General features: G+C 38.6%; 1 protein-coding gene across 4 annotated transcripts in view; it reads right to left on the minus strand.

Moving 5' to 3' along the window:
- The window catches only part of PCDH1 (protocadherin 1), a 168936-nt gene that overhangs the window by 124421 nt on the left and 20577 nt on the right, over positions 1-23938 (minus strand). For all 4 annotated transcript variants that reach the window (XR_014025976.1, XM_081324170.1, XM_081324171.1 and 1 more), the window contains exon 3: positions 1410-2221. Coding sequence is in view for 3 of the 4 variants with exons in the window: in XM_081324170.1 (XP_081180296.1) it covers positions 1410-2204 (795 nt within the window). In the remaining variant the exon portion in view is untranslated. The remainder of the gene's footprint in view (positions 1-1409; positions 2222-23938) is intronic.

Below are 23938 nucleotides of genomic sequence, written 5' to 3' on the forward strand. Positions count from 1 at the left end.
CACATGCGCACATATTTTTTGCGGCTCCCAGTTTTTCCTTTTGTGAGGGAACCGGTTCCGAGTGGCTCTTTCACTGTTTCAGGTTGCTGACCCCTGTTCTAGTCTAATGAAAACAAGAACTAGGGGTGACATGACCATATCTAAGGGGTTGCCACAAAGACAAGGAGGTCAATCTATTCTCCAAAGGACCTGAAGGCAGGACAGGAAGAAATGGATGGAAACTAATCAAAGAGAGATTATACCTGGACATAAGGAAAACTTTCCTGTAGATGAGAACAATTGTTCAATGGGAATGGCTTGCCTCCAGAAGTTGTAGCTGCTCAATCACTGGAGGTTTTTAAGAAGAGATTGGACAGTCATTTGTCTGAAATGGTATAGGGTCTTTTGCTTGAGCAGGGGATTGGACTACACTGTTGGTTCTCTTAAACATGTAAAGATTTAAGTGTATAAATGGAAGGCTCAGTTCATGAATTTGAATATGGATAAGGTGAGTAAGAGGAGTTAAAGTTATCCCCACATGTCTAGGCCTCAAAATCCCTAAGAAAGGAGTAGCTGTGGTAATGATTTAAGATAAGAAAAGGTGGCTTTGATTTAGCCAAATGTCAATCAATCAAAATAGAGGTGGAAAGGACCTTGGAGATCTTCTTGTCCAGCCCCCAGCTCAAGCAGGAGAACCTATACCATTTCAGACAAGTGACTGTCCAGTCTTCTTCTTAAAAACCTCCAGTGATGAAGCACCCACAACTTCTGATGGCAAGCTGTTCCACCTGTTAATTGTCCTCACTGTTAGGAAGTTTCTCCTTAATTCCAATGTCAGCTAAGAACATTTCTTATCTGGCCAATAATATTTATTATTCCTGAATATATAAGCCTCAGAGGAGAAATATTTACCCATCTTTAATACATTTATAGTGTGATAAAAATAATGCAAAAGACAAAACCATATTTAATGGAATTGTTTAGCAGGAAAACAATGGCAGTTGATCTCAGTCATGCTGAAGGATGGAATCTTACTGCCCTGCCTTCTGATGTAACCAGGTGGAATCTAGTGCTATTGTTGATGGCACTAGTAGTTATAAGTGATACTGAAACAGTAAACTATATGATCAGAAGTTGAGAAAAAGGAAAAATATATGCTTTTCCCTCCCCATTAATTCCAGTGAGTTTGATTGCAGAAATTAACTCATTTTTCCAGCTCCCATCCTCCCAGACTATTGTTTGTAAAAGCTTTTGACTAATCCAAACCTCCAATAACATCTTGTCTCTAAAATGTTAGGAAAGTAATAAGTAACACATGTAAAATACCTAAATACATAATCCTTTTCATATTTTGAAATTAATAGGTACTCAAACTGTAAATCCAGAATTATGTATGTTTAGACTCTTCTACTGAAAAAGGGCTCGCTCACCTGCAGTACAGAGTGACCAATAGGACTATTTTCTGAAAGTTCAGCCTCATACAATGGTTTCTCAAACTTCGGTGCATTGTCATTCATGTCCAGAATGGTGATTCGCAACAAAGCGCTGCTAGCACGAGGTGGGCTACCCCCATCTTGAACCCGGATAGTTAAGTCATAGGACTCTGACTGCTCTCGGTCTAGGTTTCCCATTACAATTAGTTGTGGCTGTTTCTCATCTTGATCCTCTGCTACTTGCAAGCCAAAAAGTTTCTGGGCATCTGAACCAGGCATGAGCTCATAGGAAGCAACACCATTGGCACCAGCATCACGATCCATGGCCAGTGGAATAGGGAAAAGTGCACCAATGTTGGTATTTTCAGGAATGGCTAGTGTGATGACTGGAGATACAAAGTTGGGTGTATTGTCATTGATGTCCATCACTTCAATCTGTCCCTCAAGTAGGCGAGGGCTATTGTTCATCAGGTCTGTGATAGAAACCTCAAACTCCAGAAAACAAGGATCTCCTGGGAACAAGTGCTGGCACTCTCTGAGGTTTTCCCGATCAATGGAAGTTTCTGTGGTGTAGATATCACCAGTCTTGCCATCAACACGAAGATAGGGGGCACCCACTTCTAATTTATAGAGATGTCCTACATCTGGGAAGCCATAGTCTGCAGCCAGACTTCCAATGAGTGTATTGGGTGGCTGCTCTTCCTGTACTTTGTAGACTACACGTGTTCCAGAACCAAGGTTGGGAAGCTGGAGGAAAAACCATACACCCAGGCAAGAAATCAGCTGTTGCATTTTGAACTCTGATGAGACTGAAAGAAAGCAAAGAATACAGATCATTAACAACAGCAAAGTTCTACCCAAGAAAACTTTAATTTTTACGCAAAGCAGCATGCAGCTGCTGTGGGCTATATACAGGTCTCTACAGAATAAAATAATTATGAACCCCCGTTTCTTCCTGAATATAAAAAAAAACCACTCCCAGTTTCGTAAGTGCCTCTGTGAATCACTTCAGCCTCGATACCAGAATGGCCACACCTGCCTGGCTCTGGAAAAAGCCATGTCTACTATTGCTTCACACCTTACTCACTATGTGATAAACTGTAATCTTTAATAAAAATTCAAATAAGAGGAATCTATTGTCATCCTAACTATTGTAACTTTTGCAGAGAGCTCCATCTAAAATAGAAAACACTAAGAAAGTTTACAATATCAAACAAAAATCCATTATACCCCTGCATGCAAGCTTTAAAAAAAATTACATATTACAAATGAATACTGAATAGAATACACAAAAGGAATCCCTCATGAAAATCTCTACATCACTTTTCAGAAGAAATTACTACAGCTGAATGAATTGATTTCCTAGAAAAGGTATTTTCCCATTGTTAAAATATAATAACCCTTTTTAGTACAACATGATCAACCTTCTCTCTCAAGAACCAAGAACTATTTACTTATTTACTACCATATCTAACGGATGTCAAATTTGATTGTGTCACATTTACATATTGTGACATATCGCAACATTTTTTGCCTTTGTGGACCCAAGGTGGGCATGGCCTGTGCTAGGATTTGGCATCAGGTGAATCAGTAAACTGAAGTGGTCCTAGTATATTGCGGAATATCCTTCTTTACCAGGCTTCCCAGAAAGTTTTGTCCTGGCAAAAATCATGGGCATGTCTGCGCTTACAGTTTAATATGCTGTTGTCTGAGTTCATGTCAGCTTGATTCTACAGCAAACAGATAAGCTCTCATCTCAGCTGGGATGAGCTGTAGCTTGGTCTCACAGTAAGATGGTCCTCCATTTACAGTGGAGGACCATTCAAAGTTACAACATCACTGAGTGACTTATGACTGGTCCTCATATTTATAACTGATATAGCATCTCCAGTCATGTGATCAAAATTTGGGAAATTGGCAACCAGCATATATTTACAAAGGGTGCAGCATTTGGAGTCACATAATCAACATTTGTGATCTTCCCAGTTTCCAACAAGCAAAGTCAACGGTGAAGTCAAATTTGTTTAATGATTAATGTGTGATTCACTTGATAACTGCAGTGATTTGTTTAACAGCTCTGATAACAAAGGTTGTAACATTGGGCACAACTCACTAACCGCCACCTTGCTTAGCAACAGAATTTCTGGTCCCAATTGTGATTGTGACTCAAGGAATACATGAATGCATGCATTCTTTAACTGTAAATATTAAAGTTAACCACAGAGACCTGCTAAAACCTGTCAACCTCTTCTACTAAAAAAAGAAAATAGTGATGCCTTTTTACATTAACTGAAAATATATTTAACAGCATATTTCATACGAGGTGATCTATACACAAAGATTGTTATTGTGTCCACTACTATGGGAGTAATTGCCATGAACTGAATTCTTCCTAATGTTTTAATGATCCATTGCTAACATGCAAATTTTATAACCAGTTTTACAGACAAACTATTAAAGAATATCTCACATAGTTAAAAAGAGATCTGAAGTGAAGTGAAGTGAAAGAGATCTGTTTTCATTTACATCAATATCGCATTTTTGATATCGTCCTTACAATATCATACTTACAGGGATATTGTATTCTACAAATACAATAAATATTAATATTATACTTATAGGGATTTTATATTTTATAAATTTATTAAGAAAATTCTGGTCTTAATTTTTATTAATTTCTGATAACAATCTCTCTCTCTCTCTCTCTCTCTCTCTTTGCTAAAAACTCTTTTCATTGTTTTTGGGGCTTAATTGTTACAGTGCTTTTCCTGTCTTTGAGAGGAACTGTTTATGGCTGGCTATAAACATTCCACCTGTAAAAGCTTTACTACTTAAGTATTTTGGGCTACATCAAAATATAGTCAAAATACAAGCAATATATCAAGACAACATTTACTAGGAAAGCTGGGCAGAAAAAAATATTTTCCAACTTACAAGTTCAGCTTGAATATTTGGATAAAAAGCTTGATAAACTCTTTGTTAACAATCTATTTTAAAATCTGGGTAATCAGATACCAGTAAAGCACTACAAGAGGATTTACAACCAGGTGGCTAACAATGTAACTTGCTGCCGGCAGCCCTGAAAATGCGGGTAACTGGGAAAATACAAGGTGGTTAGAGGATTCCAAGAAAGGCATGGATTGTAAAGACTCAAAGTTGATAGAACTGACTAGTGATAAACTCATCTTTTCTAAGAAGACTGAGTGGTTTTATTATATCCAATCGGAAAACAAATGTTAAGAGTTATTATCTTACAATTTATAGGAGACATTTTTGTACAACAAAAGCTGTGGAAATACACAAAACAGAGACTTGTGTTATGGGGAATAGAATCCAATTGCTAAAAAAGATCTTTAATATTTTAAAGAAAAGCCTTACTATTACCATGTTTCCCCGAAAACAAGACCAGGTCTTTTTTTTCTTTTCTTTTTTTGCCTCCAAAAGGAGGCAAAAAAAAGAGGTCTTATTTTCAGGGGATCTCACCTCTGGCACCGACAGCCCCACCCAGCAGGTCCACTTCTTCTTGGGCCAAAGGAACAGCTTCATTCTGCAGCTGTATTCCAGTCTGCATTTTGCAGTCAGGCCTTTCCGGAAAGCCTATGCAGGCGAGTACTGAAGCTATGGATTCAATTCATAGCTCAGTCCTTGGCTGCAGAGATCTTGCAGAACCGAGCTATGGATTGAATCCATAGCTCAGTTCTTGGCTGCACAGGCCTTCCGGAAAGGTCTGTGACTGAGAAATGCAGGCCTGGCTGCAGAAAACACTGCAGAAGAAGTGAGCTGGCAAAGAGAGGCCTGGCTGCAAGGTACTGGGTGCGGGGCACGTGGGGCAAACCCCTACCCCTGCCCTAGCTTCATTTTTAAGTGTGTGCCTCGCTGCAAAAGTAGAGCTTATTTATGGGGTAGGGCTTATATTGGGCCCACTCCCAAAAATCAAGCTAGGGCTTATTTTCGCGACAGCCCTTTCGGAGAAACAGGGTAAGAATCAGTCAAGGATATCTGATCCTGGATGGCCAGAGACAATGATTGGCGTGACTTATGATAAACCAGAAGCTGTTGTGGACTTTATCCAAGTGAAATATAATAGATTTTTTCAGGTCCCTTTGGAATGCTGCTGTAAGGTCTCGCCTCAGCTATTCCCTCAAGAAAGTCGAACTCTTGAAGCAGACAGCATTTCAAAGGATCTTTTATTGAGAGATAGTGATTGCAGAGAAAGCAGGCAGGATCTAAAGTTCCCGCACAAAAACGTTAGGTTAAACCCCATTGGTCAAACCCCTCCCAACTGCCCAGTCCATAGAGAACCAATCCAAAAGTGCAAAGGTGTTGTGAGAACTCTGAGCTGAGAGTCACAGTGAAATTAGAATTACCAAAATCACTGAGAAAAGTCCACCCAGTGTTCCAGTGCAGTCTCCTTAAACTAGAAGTGGTCTCACCCTTAAGGCTGGCACCCCCCTCCAGTCCTGGAATCTATTATGATGGAGGGAGAACAGCATTTCGAGATTAGGAAAATCCTAGATTCACGCACACATTGGGGAGTTACCCAGTACCTAGTAATGTGGAAAGATCTCCCTGGAGCTCAGCCTGAGTGGATGCAAAAGAATTATGTAAAAGCCCCTAGACTAATTAAATGCTTTCGTGACCATTACCTGGATAAACCTAAACAAACACCTAGCCACTATTTCTTTTCCCCTCTTTGTTATTTTTCTCTTCTCCAGGTGGATCTTCCCTTCTAGGGGCAGTATGTCAGGTCCCTTCAGAATGCTGCTATAACTAAGGGGAGGGGGAGCACAAATTGGTGTGGATTGAGAATGTTTCTGTATTTTCTGCACTGTTTCTGCTTTTGCTTTGATGTATCTACATGGGAATTAGGGAGGGGGGAATAACCTCAGGGCCATCTGGTTTCACTCCTGCTGATTGGCAAGAATGAGACACCTGGGAAATGGCCAGTTATCACCTTTTCAGCTTGAAGTTCACCTTCACGCCAGCGGATTGGCTCCTGATGGACTCGGGTATTGGAGTGGGGCTGAAGAAATGCGATTTCTAGCTTAATGCTCTTGCACAGGAACTTCAGATTCCACTTTTCACTCTGCAATCACTTTCTCTCAGTAAAAGATGCTTTGAAACAATGCGTTTCTTGAGTTGTGCTTTCCTGAGAGGACAGCTGAGGCAAGTCCTTACAAGATTGTAAACAAGGGTTAGAAGTTTAATTTACCTGTTAGTTTTACCTGCTAATTACATTTTCATACACTAGATAGATGTTAAGCTAAGTCAGGGGTGTCAAACTGCCGGCCCATGGGCCGGACGCATCATGACAAAACCGCGTCCACCACATTGCTGGCAATGGGGGGAAAGCTCCGATACGTCGTGTGACGTCGCGAGTTTGACACCCCTGGGCTACTTGGGTTGGGTAAATAGTGTAGAAATTTACAAGTTGTATGCCTGCTTCACAAGAAAAGAGGAATTATTATCTTTTAAATATATTTATCAGTATTCAACTAGGGAGAACAATTTATGTATATGTTTGTTTTTATGCACTTTTTGATGTAGTCTTGTTTAGCTTTCTTTTGTTTTGTATTTTTTTTTCCTTTTTTGGAGTTTGTATTTTAATGTTTTGAATAAAATAAAAAAAAATGTTTTAAAAATTCCTCAAATACATTTGGGAAGGCTGCTCAAACTAATCAACCTTGCAATTACATTATTTTTAATCACATGTCACATGACAAATACTTAAGAAATGTATACCCAATGTCTAGACCTTTTATGTGCATCAAAATAAGATATATGTAACCTTTTCTTTACATATTTATTAAAAAGTTTTTTTCCTTACTATACAATACAAATAGAAATAGAGATAATGGAAAAAAGGGAAAGGAAAGGGGACAGAGGGGGTGACATGGAAGAAAAAAAGAAAAAAAACTCAGAAGCAATAGCTTCCAACTTATTTCGGTGCAGTAAGATACCAAATACAATTATAATACCAGCTTTTTACTTACAGCAAATAGAAACATGAGTAGTCCTCAACTTAGAATCATTTATTTAGTGACTGTTTAAAGTTAGGCACGGAAAAGAGTGACTTATGACCATTTTTCACATGTCTGTTGCAGCATCCCCATGGCCACATGATCAAAATGTGGATGCTTACTTGGCACTGGCATGTATTTGAGAGTTGCAGTGTCCCAGGCTCATGTGATCACCCTTTACAACCTTCTGACAAGAAAATCAACAGGGAAGCTATATTTATTTAACAACCATGTTACTAACTTAACAACTGCAGTGATTCACTTGATAACTGTGGCAAGTAAAGTCTTAAATGCGGCAAAACTCACTTAACAACTGTCTTGCTTTGTAATGGAAATTTTGGGCTCAATTGTGGTCATAAATCAAATATTATCTGGGTATTTCTATAACAATAATCCACTTAATCATTGAAGTTTTATTTTTGTCTCTTTCATGCCAAAGTCCAGAAGCTGTATCCAAGTAACAACAAAACTATTTACATTATTTTCCCTAATTAGTGCAGTCAACTTCATCTCTGCCAGCTTCATTATATTTTTGATCCATTTCTCCTTTGTAGGAGTTGATACTTCTTTCCATTTTGGGAGCATATAGAATTCTTGCAACCATCAACATACACAACAATGTTCCAATTTTTTTCCATTTCTTCATCTAATAGTCCCAATAGAAAAATGTCCAGTTTCCACTGTACATCCATTTTTAGAATCCTATGAATTGTAAATGAATCTATTCTCAATATTTCTTTGCCTTATCTCCCATTATTGCGGAACTGCCAGACAGTGCAGGAAACACAGTTATTTGGGTCATGACTGACTTATTTTCAAAACAGGTCCACTTCATCCCATGCCAGAAGATCCCAACCGCCAAAATATTAGCTAAAATGTTTCTTCAATATATCTACCAACCACATGGTTCCCCCAACCCATAATTTGGAACAAGGGTGTCCAATTTACTTCTATGTTCTGGAAGGCCTTTTTGGAGTTTTTGGGCACAGAACAAGGCTTGAGTTCTAGTCATCCTCAAACGAATGGGGGGACAGAACAAATGAACTCAGTTCTAGAACAATACCTTAGATGTTTTATTAACTATCAACAGGACAATTGGACCAACCTTCTGCCCTTTGCTGAAGTGGTATATAACAATGCTATCCATTCTAGTACCAGATACACTATCTTTCAAGTGGCTACAAGGCAGGTGTTTAACCCAGTGCCAGAACTGCCTACCTTTGAACCCACCATCCCTTCCCTTAAGGAATGGATGAATCAGTTACAATACACCTAGCCAATAGTGAGGAAAGCTCTAGACAAAGCCAGGGATGCCTACAAAGCTCAAGCAGTTAAGAAAAGAATAGAACCCAAACCTTTCCGCATCAAAGACACAGTTTACCTATCCACTAGGTTTCTTTAGTCACTTCAACCTTCAAAGAAGCTAGGTCCCAAGTTTGTAGGACCCTTCCCCATCAAACATATTATAAACCCAGTTACTGTGGAATTAGAACTCCCAAAACTCTTAAGGCAAATCCACCCCATGTTCCATTGTAATTTACTAAAACCAGAAATAACCTCGCCTTTAAGGCCAAAAGCTTCTCCTGTACCACAACATATTATGATAGAGGGAGAACAGCACTTGGAAATTAAGGAAATCCTAGACACACACAGGCATCATGGGATTGTGCAATATTGGGTGGCTTGGAAAAACCTTCTAGCCTCCCAAAATGAGTGGGTACATAAAAAGCATGTTAGAGCCCCTAGATTAGTTAAACATTTTCATGCTCATTACCCAAATAAATGTAATTCACCTATTGTTCTCTTTTTCTCCCTATATCATTTTCCTGTTTCTGCAGGTGGGTTTCTCCTTTTATTAAGGGGGCAGCATGTCAGAAACCCCTTCAAGCCTTCTTTTCAGAGCTCTGCCATTCTAATGGGAGGGGGAGGTGTTTTCTCTGCTGGGAGGGGGGCTTGTGGCTTGTATTTCCTCTGCTTTGTTCCTCCTCAATTTTGATGTATCTCTTTGAGTGTAAAGTGGAGAATGGAATGTGCCAGGGGCCATCTGCCTTATCTCCATTGCAAGATCCGCTGCAAGATCCATTGAAGCACCTGGGAACTGTCCCGTATCAATTCCGTTTCCCATAACAACTTCGCACCTGTGGATTGGCTGGATGCAAACTGGACTGTTGGGCTCTGGGGTGGGATTTTGTGGAGCAAATGTTTTAATGTAGCAATTTGCATGGGAAAAATTTAGATCTTGCTTTCTTCTCTTGCTATCACTATCTCTCAATAAAAGTTTCTTTTGAAACAATACCTGTTTCAAGAGTTCTGCTTTCTTGGGAAAAGTAACTGAGGCAGGACCTTACAGTATCCTATAAATTGAGAAAACCTTCTAGAAATTCTTACACTATGATTAACAAAGGAATTAGAACAATATCGCAATATTTTATTTATTAAATTTCTACCCTGCCCATCTCACCTAAGTGGCTCTGGATGGTTTGCAACATAATAAAAGCATTAGATTACAAACAAATTAAACTTTACAAGTTAAAAAATCAAGTTAAAAAATTCAAAAGGCTAGGAATTAAAAAAAAGCAATGGGGAATGTCCTCTGGCCATCAGCCATCCCCAGCTGCATCATTTTTTTTAGACCGCCATGCTAATTGGCAAATCCAGATCTCCACACACCTCTGGAAAAACAGATGACTAGGAGCTTGCCTCACCTCTGGGCATAAGATATTCTATGGAGCGGGAATAAGTCTTCACTTTACTAGACTGTCACTGTGACCAAGTGACTTCAGGTCTGTTTATTCTAGTTTACAGAATAGCCAAGCAGAATATTAAATATTACATAATAATAAAATAAGAAATAAAGACTTCTGGACATAGGAGTGCATTTCTAACTACAATAACAAAAATAATGAAAAATGCCATGACACAAACATGAAAAAGAATATGTACATTACCAGAATACCAAAATATATTTTATCACTGATCCTCCTTCCCCCTTTTTGGAGATGGTTAGATTTCTGGTTTTTAAATAAAGCATAAAATATTGTCAGGCATAAGATTGTGTATACACAAACATGCATGCACACATACATATAATCACAGGGCTGAAAGGGTCATAATAAACCATCAAATCAAATCCTTATTCAACACAGGAATTCAAATTAAATTAACTTAATTCACCCTTTCCATAAGGACATGCATTTTGTTCCCAGTCTCCCAATCATCTTTTTTCTTATTTAATTTTTACTGCTTTTAAAATGACAAAAAGAAAGAAGAAAAAAACCCACAAGGTAATTATGACAGAAATACATATATCGTCAAAGAAAAGAAAAAAACAAACACACAGAAATGTTTTAAAAACTAAAAAAAATCACAAAAAAGGAAAAAACATATTTTAACAAGTTACAATTTTATATATATCTTTTGCAAATATTATTCAACTACTTAAATTTCTGTTACATTTCCATAACTATCATGTGTTTTTTTAGCCTATTGTATTTTGTATAATGAAGTCCCATACAAAGTCTACATCAATAGTTAATCTACTCATAGGTAGCATACAATCAGGTCTTCAATCCAGTGAAACAGACAATAATATATTTATCTCCTATCAATATAAATTCAATCTAATCTAATTTAATCCACACCAAAAACATCCATGTTTATTCCAAAGCAAGTAATGGAAGAGAAGCTGAGATGAATGATGATGAATTTCAGCATTAGACCTTCTCTCAATGTATATGTATGTGCATATGCATATATGTTACTACATATAAGTAACAACAACAAAAATCCCTTGCAATATCTGCATAGAGAAATAATAATACAAACACATTCATAACATTCAACCACAGGCACACTTCAGAAGAGCTGCTACAAACATTTCCAATACTGTTAATGAAGAAAAAAGTCCCTATGGAGTTCTTGACTTTAGTAATCAAAGAAATATCTCTACAGCACTCCATACATACGTTAAGGCTTTCCTTTAGCCATTAGTTATCAGAGAGCTCCACAGGTGCTATTAGCAATATTTGTCAAAAGCACACATTTGTTCTGCCTAATTATTATTCTTTCTCCTAGAAAGCTAGCATTTAAAAATTGTTGATAGAATTAATTTTTACAGTGATTTTCTGACACAAAGATGGGGAGAGTAGGATCTGGTGAAATTTGGTGAAACAATGCAACGGACAATACCAAAAGTAGCCAGTCAGTGAGATAGTCAGCAAATACATTTAATAAATTTTAAAAAGTACATTGATTTCAGAAGAAATACTACTTTCCAGGCAGGAAAATACAGTATTTAATTTCTGCAAAGTAGCACAGTTAATGTCTTATTGTGACTTGTTGCTTTGACTGCATTGTAACCTGTTTCTGGCAGTTATAGCAATGATGAAGAAAACACAAATCTGAAGATCTGTTTGATTTATATACGTGACTAGTTACTGTATTTGTGGTGGTTCCCCAAATAGTCTAGCCCAGGGGTCAGCAACCTGAAACAGTGAAAGAGCCACTCGGAACCGGTTCCCTCACAAAAGGAAAAACTGGGAGCCACAAAAAATGTGTGCACATGTGCGTACATGCGCGCATGCGCAGAACAGGGTATGACTGAAGAGTGGAGCCAAGGCGAGATATGCACCTACCCTGCATATTTGAATTGATTGGTTGAACTTTTTTAGTCCCACTTTTTTTTTCCCGACTGCACATGGCAGAGGACTGGGAGCCGCAGGAGACGGCTGAAAGAGCTGCATGCGGCTCCAGAGCCGCGGGTTGCAGACCTGTGGTCTAGCCCTATGTCAAGCAGGGCTTTAAATAGTGCCCCTGAGAGGAAAGCTGCATCCCATCCTGATGAGCAAATGCTTAGTTCTGATATTAATTTTGTCCAGAGGGCATTGCAGAAAGTTAACATTTGAAAAGCAGCAAGCCCAGATAATATCCCTGGGCATGTTCTTAGGGAATGCACAGATGAGTTGCCTTGTGTTCTTACATATATTTTCAATCTTTCCCTGCTGCAGGCAATGGTCTCATCATGTTTTAAGATGGCCATTATTTTGCCAGTGCCAAAAAACGTCTACAACTACAGGTCTCAATGATTACCATCCAGTTCCACTTACATCCATCATTATGAAATGTTTTGAGAGGCTGATAAAGGACATTATTGTATCTAGCCTCCCTCCAGCATTTGAGAAAGTTTGCTTACCATCCCAATCGCTTTATAGAGGACACTATTTGTTCTGTTCTCCATCTGAGCTTGGTGCACTTAGAGGGGAAAAAATACTCATTTTTATTTATTTATTTTATTTTAATTCCATTTATATCCCGCCGTTCTCCGAAGACTCAGGGCGGCTTACAAGCTTAGCAGTAGCCTTCATTCTATGTATATGCCTGCTTATTAGGGCTTTCACACACACCCCCAAGCGGCATTATTACAAAGTCAGCTTAATTGCCCCCAACAATCTGGGTCCTCATTTTACCTACCTCGGAAGGATGGAAGGCTGAGTCAACCTTGAGCCTGGTGGGATGCGAACCTGCACTAATTGCAGGCAGCTGGTGTTACTTAAGGAGGCATTAGCCCACTGCTCCACCAAGGCTCTATGTGCAAATGCTGTTTGTCAACTTCAGTTCAGCATTTAATACAATTGTTCCCCAGCATGTAGTAGACAAACTGGGCCTTTTAGGCTTTAATACACCTTTTTGCAACTGGATTCTTGATTTTCCTATTGATAGGCCCCAGTATGTGGAAGTTCGGACTAATATTTCTAACACCATTTTTTTGAGCACAGGTTCTCCTCAGGGCTGCGTACTAAGTCCACTATTGTTCACCCTGTTGACCCATGACTGTTGTGCAAGGTTTGCCACCAACCATATTATGTATGTGGTTGATACAACAGTAGTAGGCTTTATTCAGGATGACAATGAGAGTGCTTACCGCAAGGAGATAGAGGGTTTGGTGAACCCAATGTAATAAAAACCATCTTGCTTTAAACAGTGGAATAATGAAATAAATCATTGTCAATTTCAGAAAAGGCACACACAGCGACACACCTCTGTGTATAAATAATTCACCTGTAGAGCTGATTAACAGCATCAAGTTTCAGGGTGTACAGCTAACAAGTGGGGCTTGATTGCTCAACAGCGAAACATTGGTGAAGCGGGCAAGCAGTGCCTGCATTTTCTGCATTGCATGTCCTTACTGCTTTCTATTGAGGAACGATTGAGAGCATCCTGTCTTATTGCATTTATAGTCAGGTTTGGAAGCATTACTACTTCAGACAGGATGGCAGTGCAGACAGTGGTGAGGATGGCAAAAAAGATTACTGGTAGTTCACTTCTTTCTATTCCAGACATAGCATATAAGAGATGCTTTAGCAAGGTCCACAGTAATGTCTGGGATGCTACACATCCTCCATGACCTGTTTTCCTTGTTCTGGGAAGGGGCTTTGTGGTATCTGAAGCAGAACATCTAGATTCAGTCACAGTTTTCTTCCATATACCATAAACCTGGTGAACTCTCAAGCTTCCTCTTTCAGCTATGTTTTCAAAATGGACAGTGATTTATATACATATATGTATACGTACGTGCGTGCGTGTGTGTGTGTTATGTATGTATATGGGTAGATGTTTGCTTTCTTTTTAGAGCCGGTCAACAGAATTTCATTTTTAATGTATGCCAGTTTACCCACAGTAAAAAATGACAATAAAGCTTATCTTACTTTACCTTACCTTACTGGTGATAAATAATACCTAGAATTCCACCCAGAAAAAAACTAAGAGCCAATGCTGCATGTTCAATGTAAACATAAAGTACAAAGAGGCACTCAACAATGCACACCTCTACATTCTGGACCTTCACGTGGTCTTCAAGGGCAATCATCAACAAACAGATGAATATATTTGGCATATTTCCACATTCTATACCTAGGAATTTGATTTCTATGTGCCAAGTGAAGAACATAAGAGATTTCTTTCTCTTAAATTTCATTGCTATTTTCAATATTTTTTCTAACCTTTTTAACTGTTAAAAAGAGAATAGAAGTAGTATCACAACATCTGTAGACACTGAAGACCGAAATTAAACCATAAAACTAGGAAAGTCTTGCAAAAGATCTGTGAATTTAGAAGGAAGTTCCAACCTCAGATTGTAAGGAACCGCAAATGGATAGATAGGAACTGACTAAAAGAAGATCAGAGATAGAAGGAATTTTTCTGAAATGTGCAATAGAGAAATCAATATTCAACATACCTTAGAAGGTAATATGTTTTTACTATACACCTCTAGTACTAGAAGATGAAGATCAATACTCTAGTCATTACCAAGTCACACAGATTAAAACAGTTCCAGATTGGATTGGATTGGATTGGATTGGGTTGGGTTGGGTTGGGTTGGATAGAGCAGAGCAGAGCAGAGCAGAGCAGAACAGAATACTTTATTGGCCAAGGGTGATTGGATACACAAGGAATTTGTCTCTGGTGCATATCAGTGTACATATAAACAGCAAGTAATAGATCAGAGATATTAAATCATAGTTACAATCATTAATCATAAATTACAAACAACAATTGATAAATCATAATAAACCAATAGAAGATAATAGTAGGAAAGATGAGATGAGAGCTTGGGAATTAAGTGTTCAGCAGAGTGATGACATGGGGGGGGAATTATCTTTGTCCCTGGTTGTATGGCTGTCTTCAAGTACCTGCTGAAAATATATTGAGACAAGGTGGGTTGGAAAACGATAAGCATGATTTTAAACTAGAGGAAAGAGCATAAATAACCTGCACTATGCTCTATTCTGATACTGAAAGTGAACATTTTCTGCAGGTTCTAATAATGAAGAACAAGGAGCAAAATGAAAAAGATACAAAGAAGATCAAACTAGTGACCACAGGGATAGCAACCTGTGACACCGAAGACACTGAAGTGCTGGGTTAAATTTTGCCTTTTAGGGTCAACCCTCAATAATAATAAAAAAATCAGCAGTCAAGAATTACACTATATGCTACCCCCTTGTAGGGTAGCAATGAAGACTTTGGAAAGGATACAGACAAAGGTTTTCTCTGATGACTCCAATACCAAAATACCATATGGAAAACCAAGGGAAACTAACAAAAGAAACATAGGACAAATCAACCCAGACACAAATGAGCAAACTCAAACTTTCATATTTTGGATGTATTGCAAAATATTAAGACACAGTGCCCTTCAGAAACCCATAATGCTACGGCAAGTGGAAGGAAAAAGAGGAGGATGACCTAGAGCAGGGGTAGGCAACCTCGGCTCTTTTATGACTCATGGACTTCAACTCCCAGAATTCCTGAGCCAGCCATGCTGGCTCAGGAATTCTGGGAGTTGAAGTCCATGAGTCATAAAAGAGCCGAGGTTGCCTACCCCTGACCTAGAGCAAGGTGGATGGACTTGATAAACAGCAACAATGAATGCATACTGACAACTACAAGACCACACTGAAGACAGATTATCTTGAACACAGTCTATGCATAGACAATGATTTGGTGGCACACAATCAAATGTTCAACCTGATACTGATGACAAGGACAGCACTTTATCAGTCAGTCGTAGAATCTTCCTAGGTATCTTATTCAGACTGACTTGATTTGTAGTTTCCTGCATCCTCCTCCTTTTGCAATATTAACTGGAAAACAGGAGCTGAAGAGGGGCAGAACAGGGAGAAATTCAGAACTGACTGAGTACTAACCGCTGCTGATGGTTTCCTGAATGTTGGTGACTGATTACTGATTCTTTCCTGAGCTCATTATGTCTGGCCGGAGCATGCTGTTGTATTATGCCTGATTGCAACATGCCTCAATCTAATCAAGGCAGGTGAAAGGGAAATATCAGGTCTGAAGGGTAAATTCACTTAGACAGCAAATAAGGAGACAAACAAGATTGCCAATGGAGTTTGGATGAAAAAGGGAGAGGCTTTTCTTTTGCTTGTATATTTTTATTTGTAACCTTTTTCTTTCAATCCTTATTAAGAAAAGCAGTTTCTCTGAGTTTGAAATCATAACCAAAAAAAAACAACAAACCACCACAGAAAGTATGTGTGGAAGTTTGCTAGGGGAATTGGAGGAGAAAACTGCAAACAATTATGGATAAGAGAAGCATCGTAACCTGAAAATTAGATGTAATGTTTGCCTTCTGTTTGAAGTCTCAAACTACGCCTGCTGCAAATACAACTTTATTTCTTCACTGGAGGAGAAACTGAAGGGACTTTGTCTAGAATCGCCCCAAATAAAGCTATGGGAAGTATATAAATTTAACTAACTAATTTGAGGACAGTGTTATTATACTACTCACTGCATCAGAGAAGATAAAAAGTTTCTGTAACAAAATGTGCTGAAGTGCTCCAGGAGGGCAGAGAAATGAAAAGAATGCCAAAGAGCAAATGTCAGCCCTTCAAGGTAGGCCAGGTCAGCAAACAGATACAGCAAATACCACAGAAAGCTACATTATTGTAGGGTATAACAAAATCTTGAAAGCCTGACAGTATCCCTTAGCCTCATCTTATGCCAAACTGAATCAAGAGGTTATTTGGGGTTTCTTTCATATACCTTCCCTTTCCCAGGACTAAATTATCTTGTCCTTTTCCTTAACTGCTCCTGCATTCCTTCATCATCCCTGAAGAACTCCATCAGAATCATTCTGGCTTAATCAAAGTATTATGGGAAACAGTACAGGCTCCCTCCCTCCACCCTTGCTGGCAGGTGTCTCAGCTGTTGCCTAGGGTCAGAAGACAAGTTGGCAACCCAGAACTATACATTTTACACATTTAATCTTATAGCAACTGGCACAAAAAAACCCTTATATGGCAAGAAAGTTTCCTTTGACTTGGGGCTCATTGCGTATTGCCACTGTCAGAATCCATTTATATCACATTCATAAATGTATGTTTAAAACATTATCCCCCCCTCCATGGATTCTGCCATCTCCCAAGGAAGGAGGAGCGCATGTGGATTCAGCCTGCCTTAGGTTATTTCAAAGACCAAGGGAAACCTTTTGAACTGGGGGAACAAAAGGGAGGGTTAGGGAAGAAGGCATCTGGCCTGTGTCTCCATTTGAATCTGTAGAGGAAGAAGGCAATAACCATAAAGATTCAAAGTTCCCTTTTTCCCACGAAAGGGATGATGGGGGGCTGACCAAATGGGGTTGAGGGAAGGAGGGTTGAACCGGGAACTCTTTATAAAGTTTCAATTTGTAAAACAATACCAAGTCCTGTCTTATATTTCCACAACCAAGCATGTCCTAGTAAAAATTCCTTTTGGACTAGAACTGACTCCAAGAGTTTTTGTTTTCCTAAGACGTGGATTGGGGTGGGTCCTGACAGCCACCATTGTTAAGGTGTGCAGCATAGTCATAGGTCACTCTCTTTCTCATGAATAGATTCAGCATAGTTGTTCCAATGAATAAGGTATTCCAATATCTAGAATCCAAATACATTCATTCTTTCTCCCTCTTATCAGTCCTGCAAATTAGTCCAGACTAGGAAACCAAAATTATGAATACTAATACTACTTTTATTATAAGGTTAGAGTAGCAGAATCTTGCAATTACATTTCTGCCATGGATTCAGATTTATGGGGCCACTGTCTTAATTGCATCTCTTCCTTTTCTTCCACAAGGTTATTCTTTCTTCCCTTTACATCTTCATCGACCAAAGCCAGGTCAAGGAGGAAAGCAGTTTTTTGAATGCAGGTGGGAATCTGCAAAGTTCCCTAAAGATGTGGCTCTGGAATGATCTGGGCAGTTGCCACGACCTGGACTTCCATGGATATAACTGATATAGAGATCTGTATTATAATGGTGCAAATCTTGGCTAGATGATTTCTTGTACCATAAAAACACAAACCAACTCCTTTCTGCTTCTCTGCTGAAGGCAGGGATCTCTTAATTGTTCTTATTTTCATGGGTTCTCTGGAGCTGGAATCCAAGAAGACATAGAGAAAGAGAGGTATGGATAAAGAAAGATTACTGAGTAATATCACCTTCCCTTATTTCCTGCTGTTGCTCATAAAGTAATACTCAACCTTGGAATGGTTCTTCTGGTGGCATCTTGTCTCACTAATCCATCTTCCAGTTCATCAGCAAATCCTTTTTGAAACTGGTAAAAGCATGGACATTCATAGCTGAACATCCAGTATGTGATTACAAACTGTGGTTTCCTTGCTTTGGCTTACAAACCTCCTGATTTGTTGTCCTTTTGGCCAAAGCAAGAAAGGCAACTCTAAATATCTACTAATTAGCTAACAATTCATTACCTTCCATAGGGGAGCAGCCATTTAACGTTCTTTCACAGACTAAGGCAAATTCAGAGTCAGCTGTAAGAAATTTTACCGATCAACTCGCGATTTAAAAAAATAATTCATATTGGTCAGGAGAAATTGATTCCTGGCTCTTGCAAACTTCTCCAGTTCCATGAGAACTTTGTTCAAATGAAATAAAATGAATAATGATGAAAAAAAACACCTCCACAGAAAAGCACAACACCCAAGGATGAAAACTTTCTTGAATGTATTTTGAGTTAATATAAAAGGAAAAAGGAATCACACTGCCATACAGATCACTCAACGAAATAGAGAAATAGATGGACATTTTGCTTTTAACTAAGGTATGTGGGGAAAATACCACAGTAGTAATGGACTTTTAACTATCCCGACATCAACTGGGAGAGAAACTCTGGAACTAGTGGGAGATCAAATATATTCCTGACAAAACCTATCAAATAATTTTCTCTCCCAAAAGATAGAGGAGGGAACTAAAGGGTCAGCTGTACAGGCAATCCTCGACTTAGGACCACAATTGAGTCCAAAATGTGTGTTGTTAAGTGAGACAGTTAAGTGAATTTTGTCCCGGTTTATGACCTTGTGGGAACAAAGGTCTATTGTTTTTACAGAAACTGTAGAAGACATGCTAGCCTGTGAAGAAGTACATTGTATATATTTTAATCTCATGAGCTTAGCTTGAAGCTTGAGAATTCTATCTAGGAAGCTTCCTGCTATGCCGAAAAACGGTCCTAACCAGAACTTACTGATATGATAGCAATTTTAGAGACAACTCCTAGGAACTAACAACCATTAAAAGGTAATTCGTAAATAAGGGCCGAGGGCGATAAAATTAGAGTAGTGGGAAATGTAATCGGGGTGGAGATAATGTACTCACTTTAGAAGCTTTGGATAGGTTGTGATGATATTTATTTATTTTTATTTATTTATTTTAATCCCATTTATGTCCCGCCCTTCTCCGAAGACTCAGGGCGGCTTACACTCTAAGCACAAATCAATGTGGTTAGCAATAGCCTTCATTCTATGTATATGCCTGCTTATGATTAAAGGTAAAGGTAAAGGTTCCCCCGCACATGCGTGCTAGTCGTTTCCGACTCTAGGGGCCGGTGCTCATCTCCGTTTCAAAGCCGAAGAGCCAGCGCTTGTCCGAGGACATCTCCGTGGTCATGTGGCCGGCATGACTAGACGCCAAAGGCGCACGGAACGCTGTTACCTTCCCACCGAAGTGGTCCCTATTTTTCTACTTGCATTTTTACGTGCTTTCGAACTGCTAGGTTGGCAGAAGCTGGGACGAGTAACAGGCGCTCACTCTGTTACGCGGCACTCGGGATTCGACCCGCCAAACTGCCGACCTTCCGATCGACAAGCTCAGCGTCCTAACCCACTGAGCCACCGCGTCCCTTTGCTTATGATTACAGCATGATTATTAAGCCAATGAAGAAGAGGTGGGAGGTAAATCTGTAACAGCAACGGAAAATAAAAAGAATGAATATTGTAGATTGGGGGGGGGTGTCCACTGTGTGCCTGTGTGCACAAGGAGCACCCCCTTTGCAAAGGAGTACAAATAAATTACCATTGCTTTCTCTTGGAAGTTTTGGCTTGTTGATTTTTATTTCAACTAGGCAACGAATCCCACCTTTTTTTGCTACAGTTGTTAAGTGAATCACTGCAGTTGTTAAATTTGTAAATCAGTTGTTATGTGAATTTGGCTTCCCTATTGACTTTGCTTGTCAGAAGGTCTCAAAAGGGGATCACGTGTTCCCGGGACACTGCAACCATCATACATATGAGTCAGTTGCCAAGTGTCTGCATTTTGATCCCATGATCATAGGGATGCTGCAACGGTCATAAGTTGTAACTTTGAACGATCACTAAATGAACTGTTGTAAGTTGAGGACTACCTGTACTGGACTTAATCTTTACTAATAGAGAGGAAATGATAGAGGGGATTGAAGTTGCGGGAAATTTGGGGAAGAGTAACCATATTATATTGGAGTTCAGGGTAAAGCAGACACAAGCAATAAAACAAAGTCAAACTAATGTCTTAAGACTTTAAATATACATTACATACATACACACAAACGCACGCGTGCACACACACACACACATTTTAACAACCAGTTTGGTGCGTATGTGTGTGTGTGTGTATGTGTGTGTGTGTATATATTGCTCAAAAAAATAAAGGGAACACTTAAACAACACAATGTACTGTATTTAATAGGATGTCTTACCTTGTGTTCCCTTTTTTTTGAGCAGTATATATATATATATATATATACAAACACACACACACACACATAAATAAATAAAAATAAAAATAAAATAATAAAATAATAAATAAAATAAAATAAAATAAAATAATAAAATAATAAAATAAAATAAAATAAAATAATAAAATAAAATAAAATAATAAAATAAAATAATAAAATAAAATAATAAAATAATAAAATAAAATAAAATAAAATAAAATAAAATAAAATAAAATAAAATAATAAAATAAAATAAAATAAAATAAAATAAAATAAAATAAAATAATAAAATAACCAGTTTGGTGTTATAATTAAACTAGGAGGACAGCAACAGGGAGAGTGTGAGTTCGATTCCTGGCTTAGGCACAAAGGCAGCTAGGTAATGTTGGAGCAGTCATTGTCCTTCACCCATTGGAAGAAAGCAATGGCAAACCACTTCCAAAATTTCGTGAAGAAAATTAAAAAGACTGATCCAAACAATTCATGTTTAGGAGTCAACACTGACTCGAAGGCACCCCTCCAATGTTTTTTTTTGTTTTAAACCTATTAGTAATAGATACCATTTTTTGCATTTTGCGGGTAGTCAGGTAGTCCTCAACTTACGACCACAATTCAGCCTAAATTTCTGTTGCTAAGTGAGACAATTAAGTGAATTTTGCCCCATTTTACCACCTTTCTTGCCACAATTGAAATAGCAACTTGCATCTGTTAAATTAGTAACACGGTAGTTAAGTGAATCTGGCTTCCCCACTGACTTTGCTTGTCGGAAGAGGGCAAAAGGGGATCACATGACTCTAGGACACTGCCACCGTCATAAATACGAGTCAGTGGCCAAGTATCTGAATTTTGATCACATGACCACAGGGATGCTGCAATGGTAAGTGGGAAAAACAATCATAAGTCACTTTTTTTCAGTGCTGTTGTTACTAAATGAACTGTTGTAAGTTGAGGACTAGCTGTATGGATGCAAATTAAGGTATTTAATTAATTGACATAGTCAATACCATTTATCATCACTTCTGTGCTGACTACTGGCATTACAGTGGGCATTAATTTACTGCAGCTGCCACCACCCATTTGTAGGCTGTTCTCATGAAGAATATTCTTCTTTTTTATGGAGGAGGGAATCATTTCCCAGTCTTAACTCTTTTTGAATGTTGCCACTCTCCATGGCTTTTCCTTCCCAATTGGCTTCAGTTTCTTCTTCTTTTATTTCCATTTAATGTTGCTCACCCATTCTCTAGTCCAGGGGTAGGCAACCTTGGCTCTTTTATGACTCGTGGCTCATGCTGGCTCAGGAATTCTGGGAGTTGAAGTCCACGAGTCATAAAAGAGCCAAGGTTGCCTACCCCTGCTCTAGGCTGAACTACCAGCAAGTTGCTATTTCTTTTGCTTCTCTCTTTTTAAGCTTTGTTTTCATTGGTCTGCTTGCTTGCCTTCTCTCATGAAACTCTGGCTCCAATTGCTGTTTCTCTTTCTTCCCTGCTTTCCCTCCATGCATGGAGTGTCATTATTACTGGAGAAAACAGCCAAAGAAAATGGGAGGATGGAGTAAAGGCCTTGCCATCAGCCCACTCTTTCCTCCTTTCACACTATCTAAAAATATGTGATTGAAAAGAAAAAGATTAAACATATATATCGATAGTAAAATAATACAGGTAGTCCTTAACCACAACTGAAACTGGAATTCCACCATAAGTCAGTTTGGTCATAAAGCAAGTCATCATATAACTGGATTCAATGCAGTAAAGTCAATCATGCAGTCATTAAGCAAATCCAGCTTCCTCAATTGACTTTGCTTGTTAATTGAATGTTTATAAGTTGAGGACTACTTTTAACAGAAAAAAGCATATGACTTTGCATTGTATGTAAGCATATGACTTTGCATTGTATGTGTGGGAAGAATTAATTAGAATCTTCTAATTAGATCAAAAGATTGTCTACCTAAATTACATTTTTTTAAAAAAAAACAATAGACAGTATGACATGTCATCTAGGAAACAGGACATGGCATTTCTAAGAATCTAAATATGAACTGGCAATATGCCCAGAAAAGTGATGGACAAATAAACTGAGAAAGGGAGGGGGGATAGATATATTTTAACTCTAATAACATACATAATTATGAATAAAACTTGAGTAACTAGAGAAAGAATAGAAGCTATTTTCAGACCCATTAAAAATGCTTCAGCCATAGCCACAACCTGACATTTCTTGATTTTACTTTGAAATTAATACAAATGAGTAGAAGGGACATGAAAGCAATACTGAAGCTGCAGAGATTTGCCTAAATCATAAGCTGTATTGATACTTTTTTAAAAATTTGCTTTACGTTGGAAGATCAGAGTAGATGCATTACACTGCTTTTGGAGGTGTCTCCATTCCAGTAGAGTTTTCATTCTTATCTAAAACTTTGCAGAATTCACTTGTGAATATTATTATGATGGTTCATTGCACAGTCAGCCGAACGGTCAGACTGGATTTGGCATTTTTTTTCTCTGCCTATCAAGTCCTTCCTGGGGACCTGGGATAGGCAGATATGAATGTTTGATGGTCTTAGGCTTGATGTTGCAGGAGGACGGGGCTCCAATTTTTGCATTTGATTTCGCCCTGCTAAGACCCTGGAAAGGGTCAAAAGTCACCCTGTAGAGGCGACAAGCAAGGAGAGGACCCTCGTTGATTGCAGGAGGGCGGCGGCCCTTCCGTTTGATCAGAGAAAGCCCTCCATACCAGCGAGGGAAAGACTTGTAATATAAGTTTGGATTTAAAAAGCTGGAAAATGGCACTAATGACATCTAGTGGTGAATTATGACACTACAATTTGTTATGCCTAAAGGAAACTTGGCTTGAAGCCCAGATTTAGATAAGACTCTTGCTGTCCTTGGAACTTTCACATTTGAAGACTGCAGCTGGGGAAAAGGGAAAAAAAACTTTTGGGCTGCTTATTGGTGTGGCAGAGACAATGAAC

The sequence above is a fragment of the Vipera berus genome, assembly GCF_964194415.1.
Source record: "Vipera berus genome assembly, chromosome: 3".
Lineage (NCBI taxonomy): Eukaryota > Metazoa > Chordata > Lepidosauria > Squamata > Viperidae > Vipera > Vipera berus.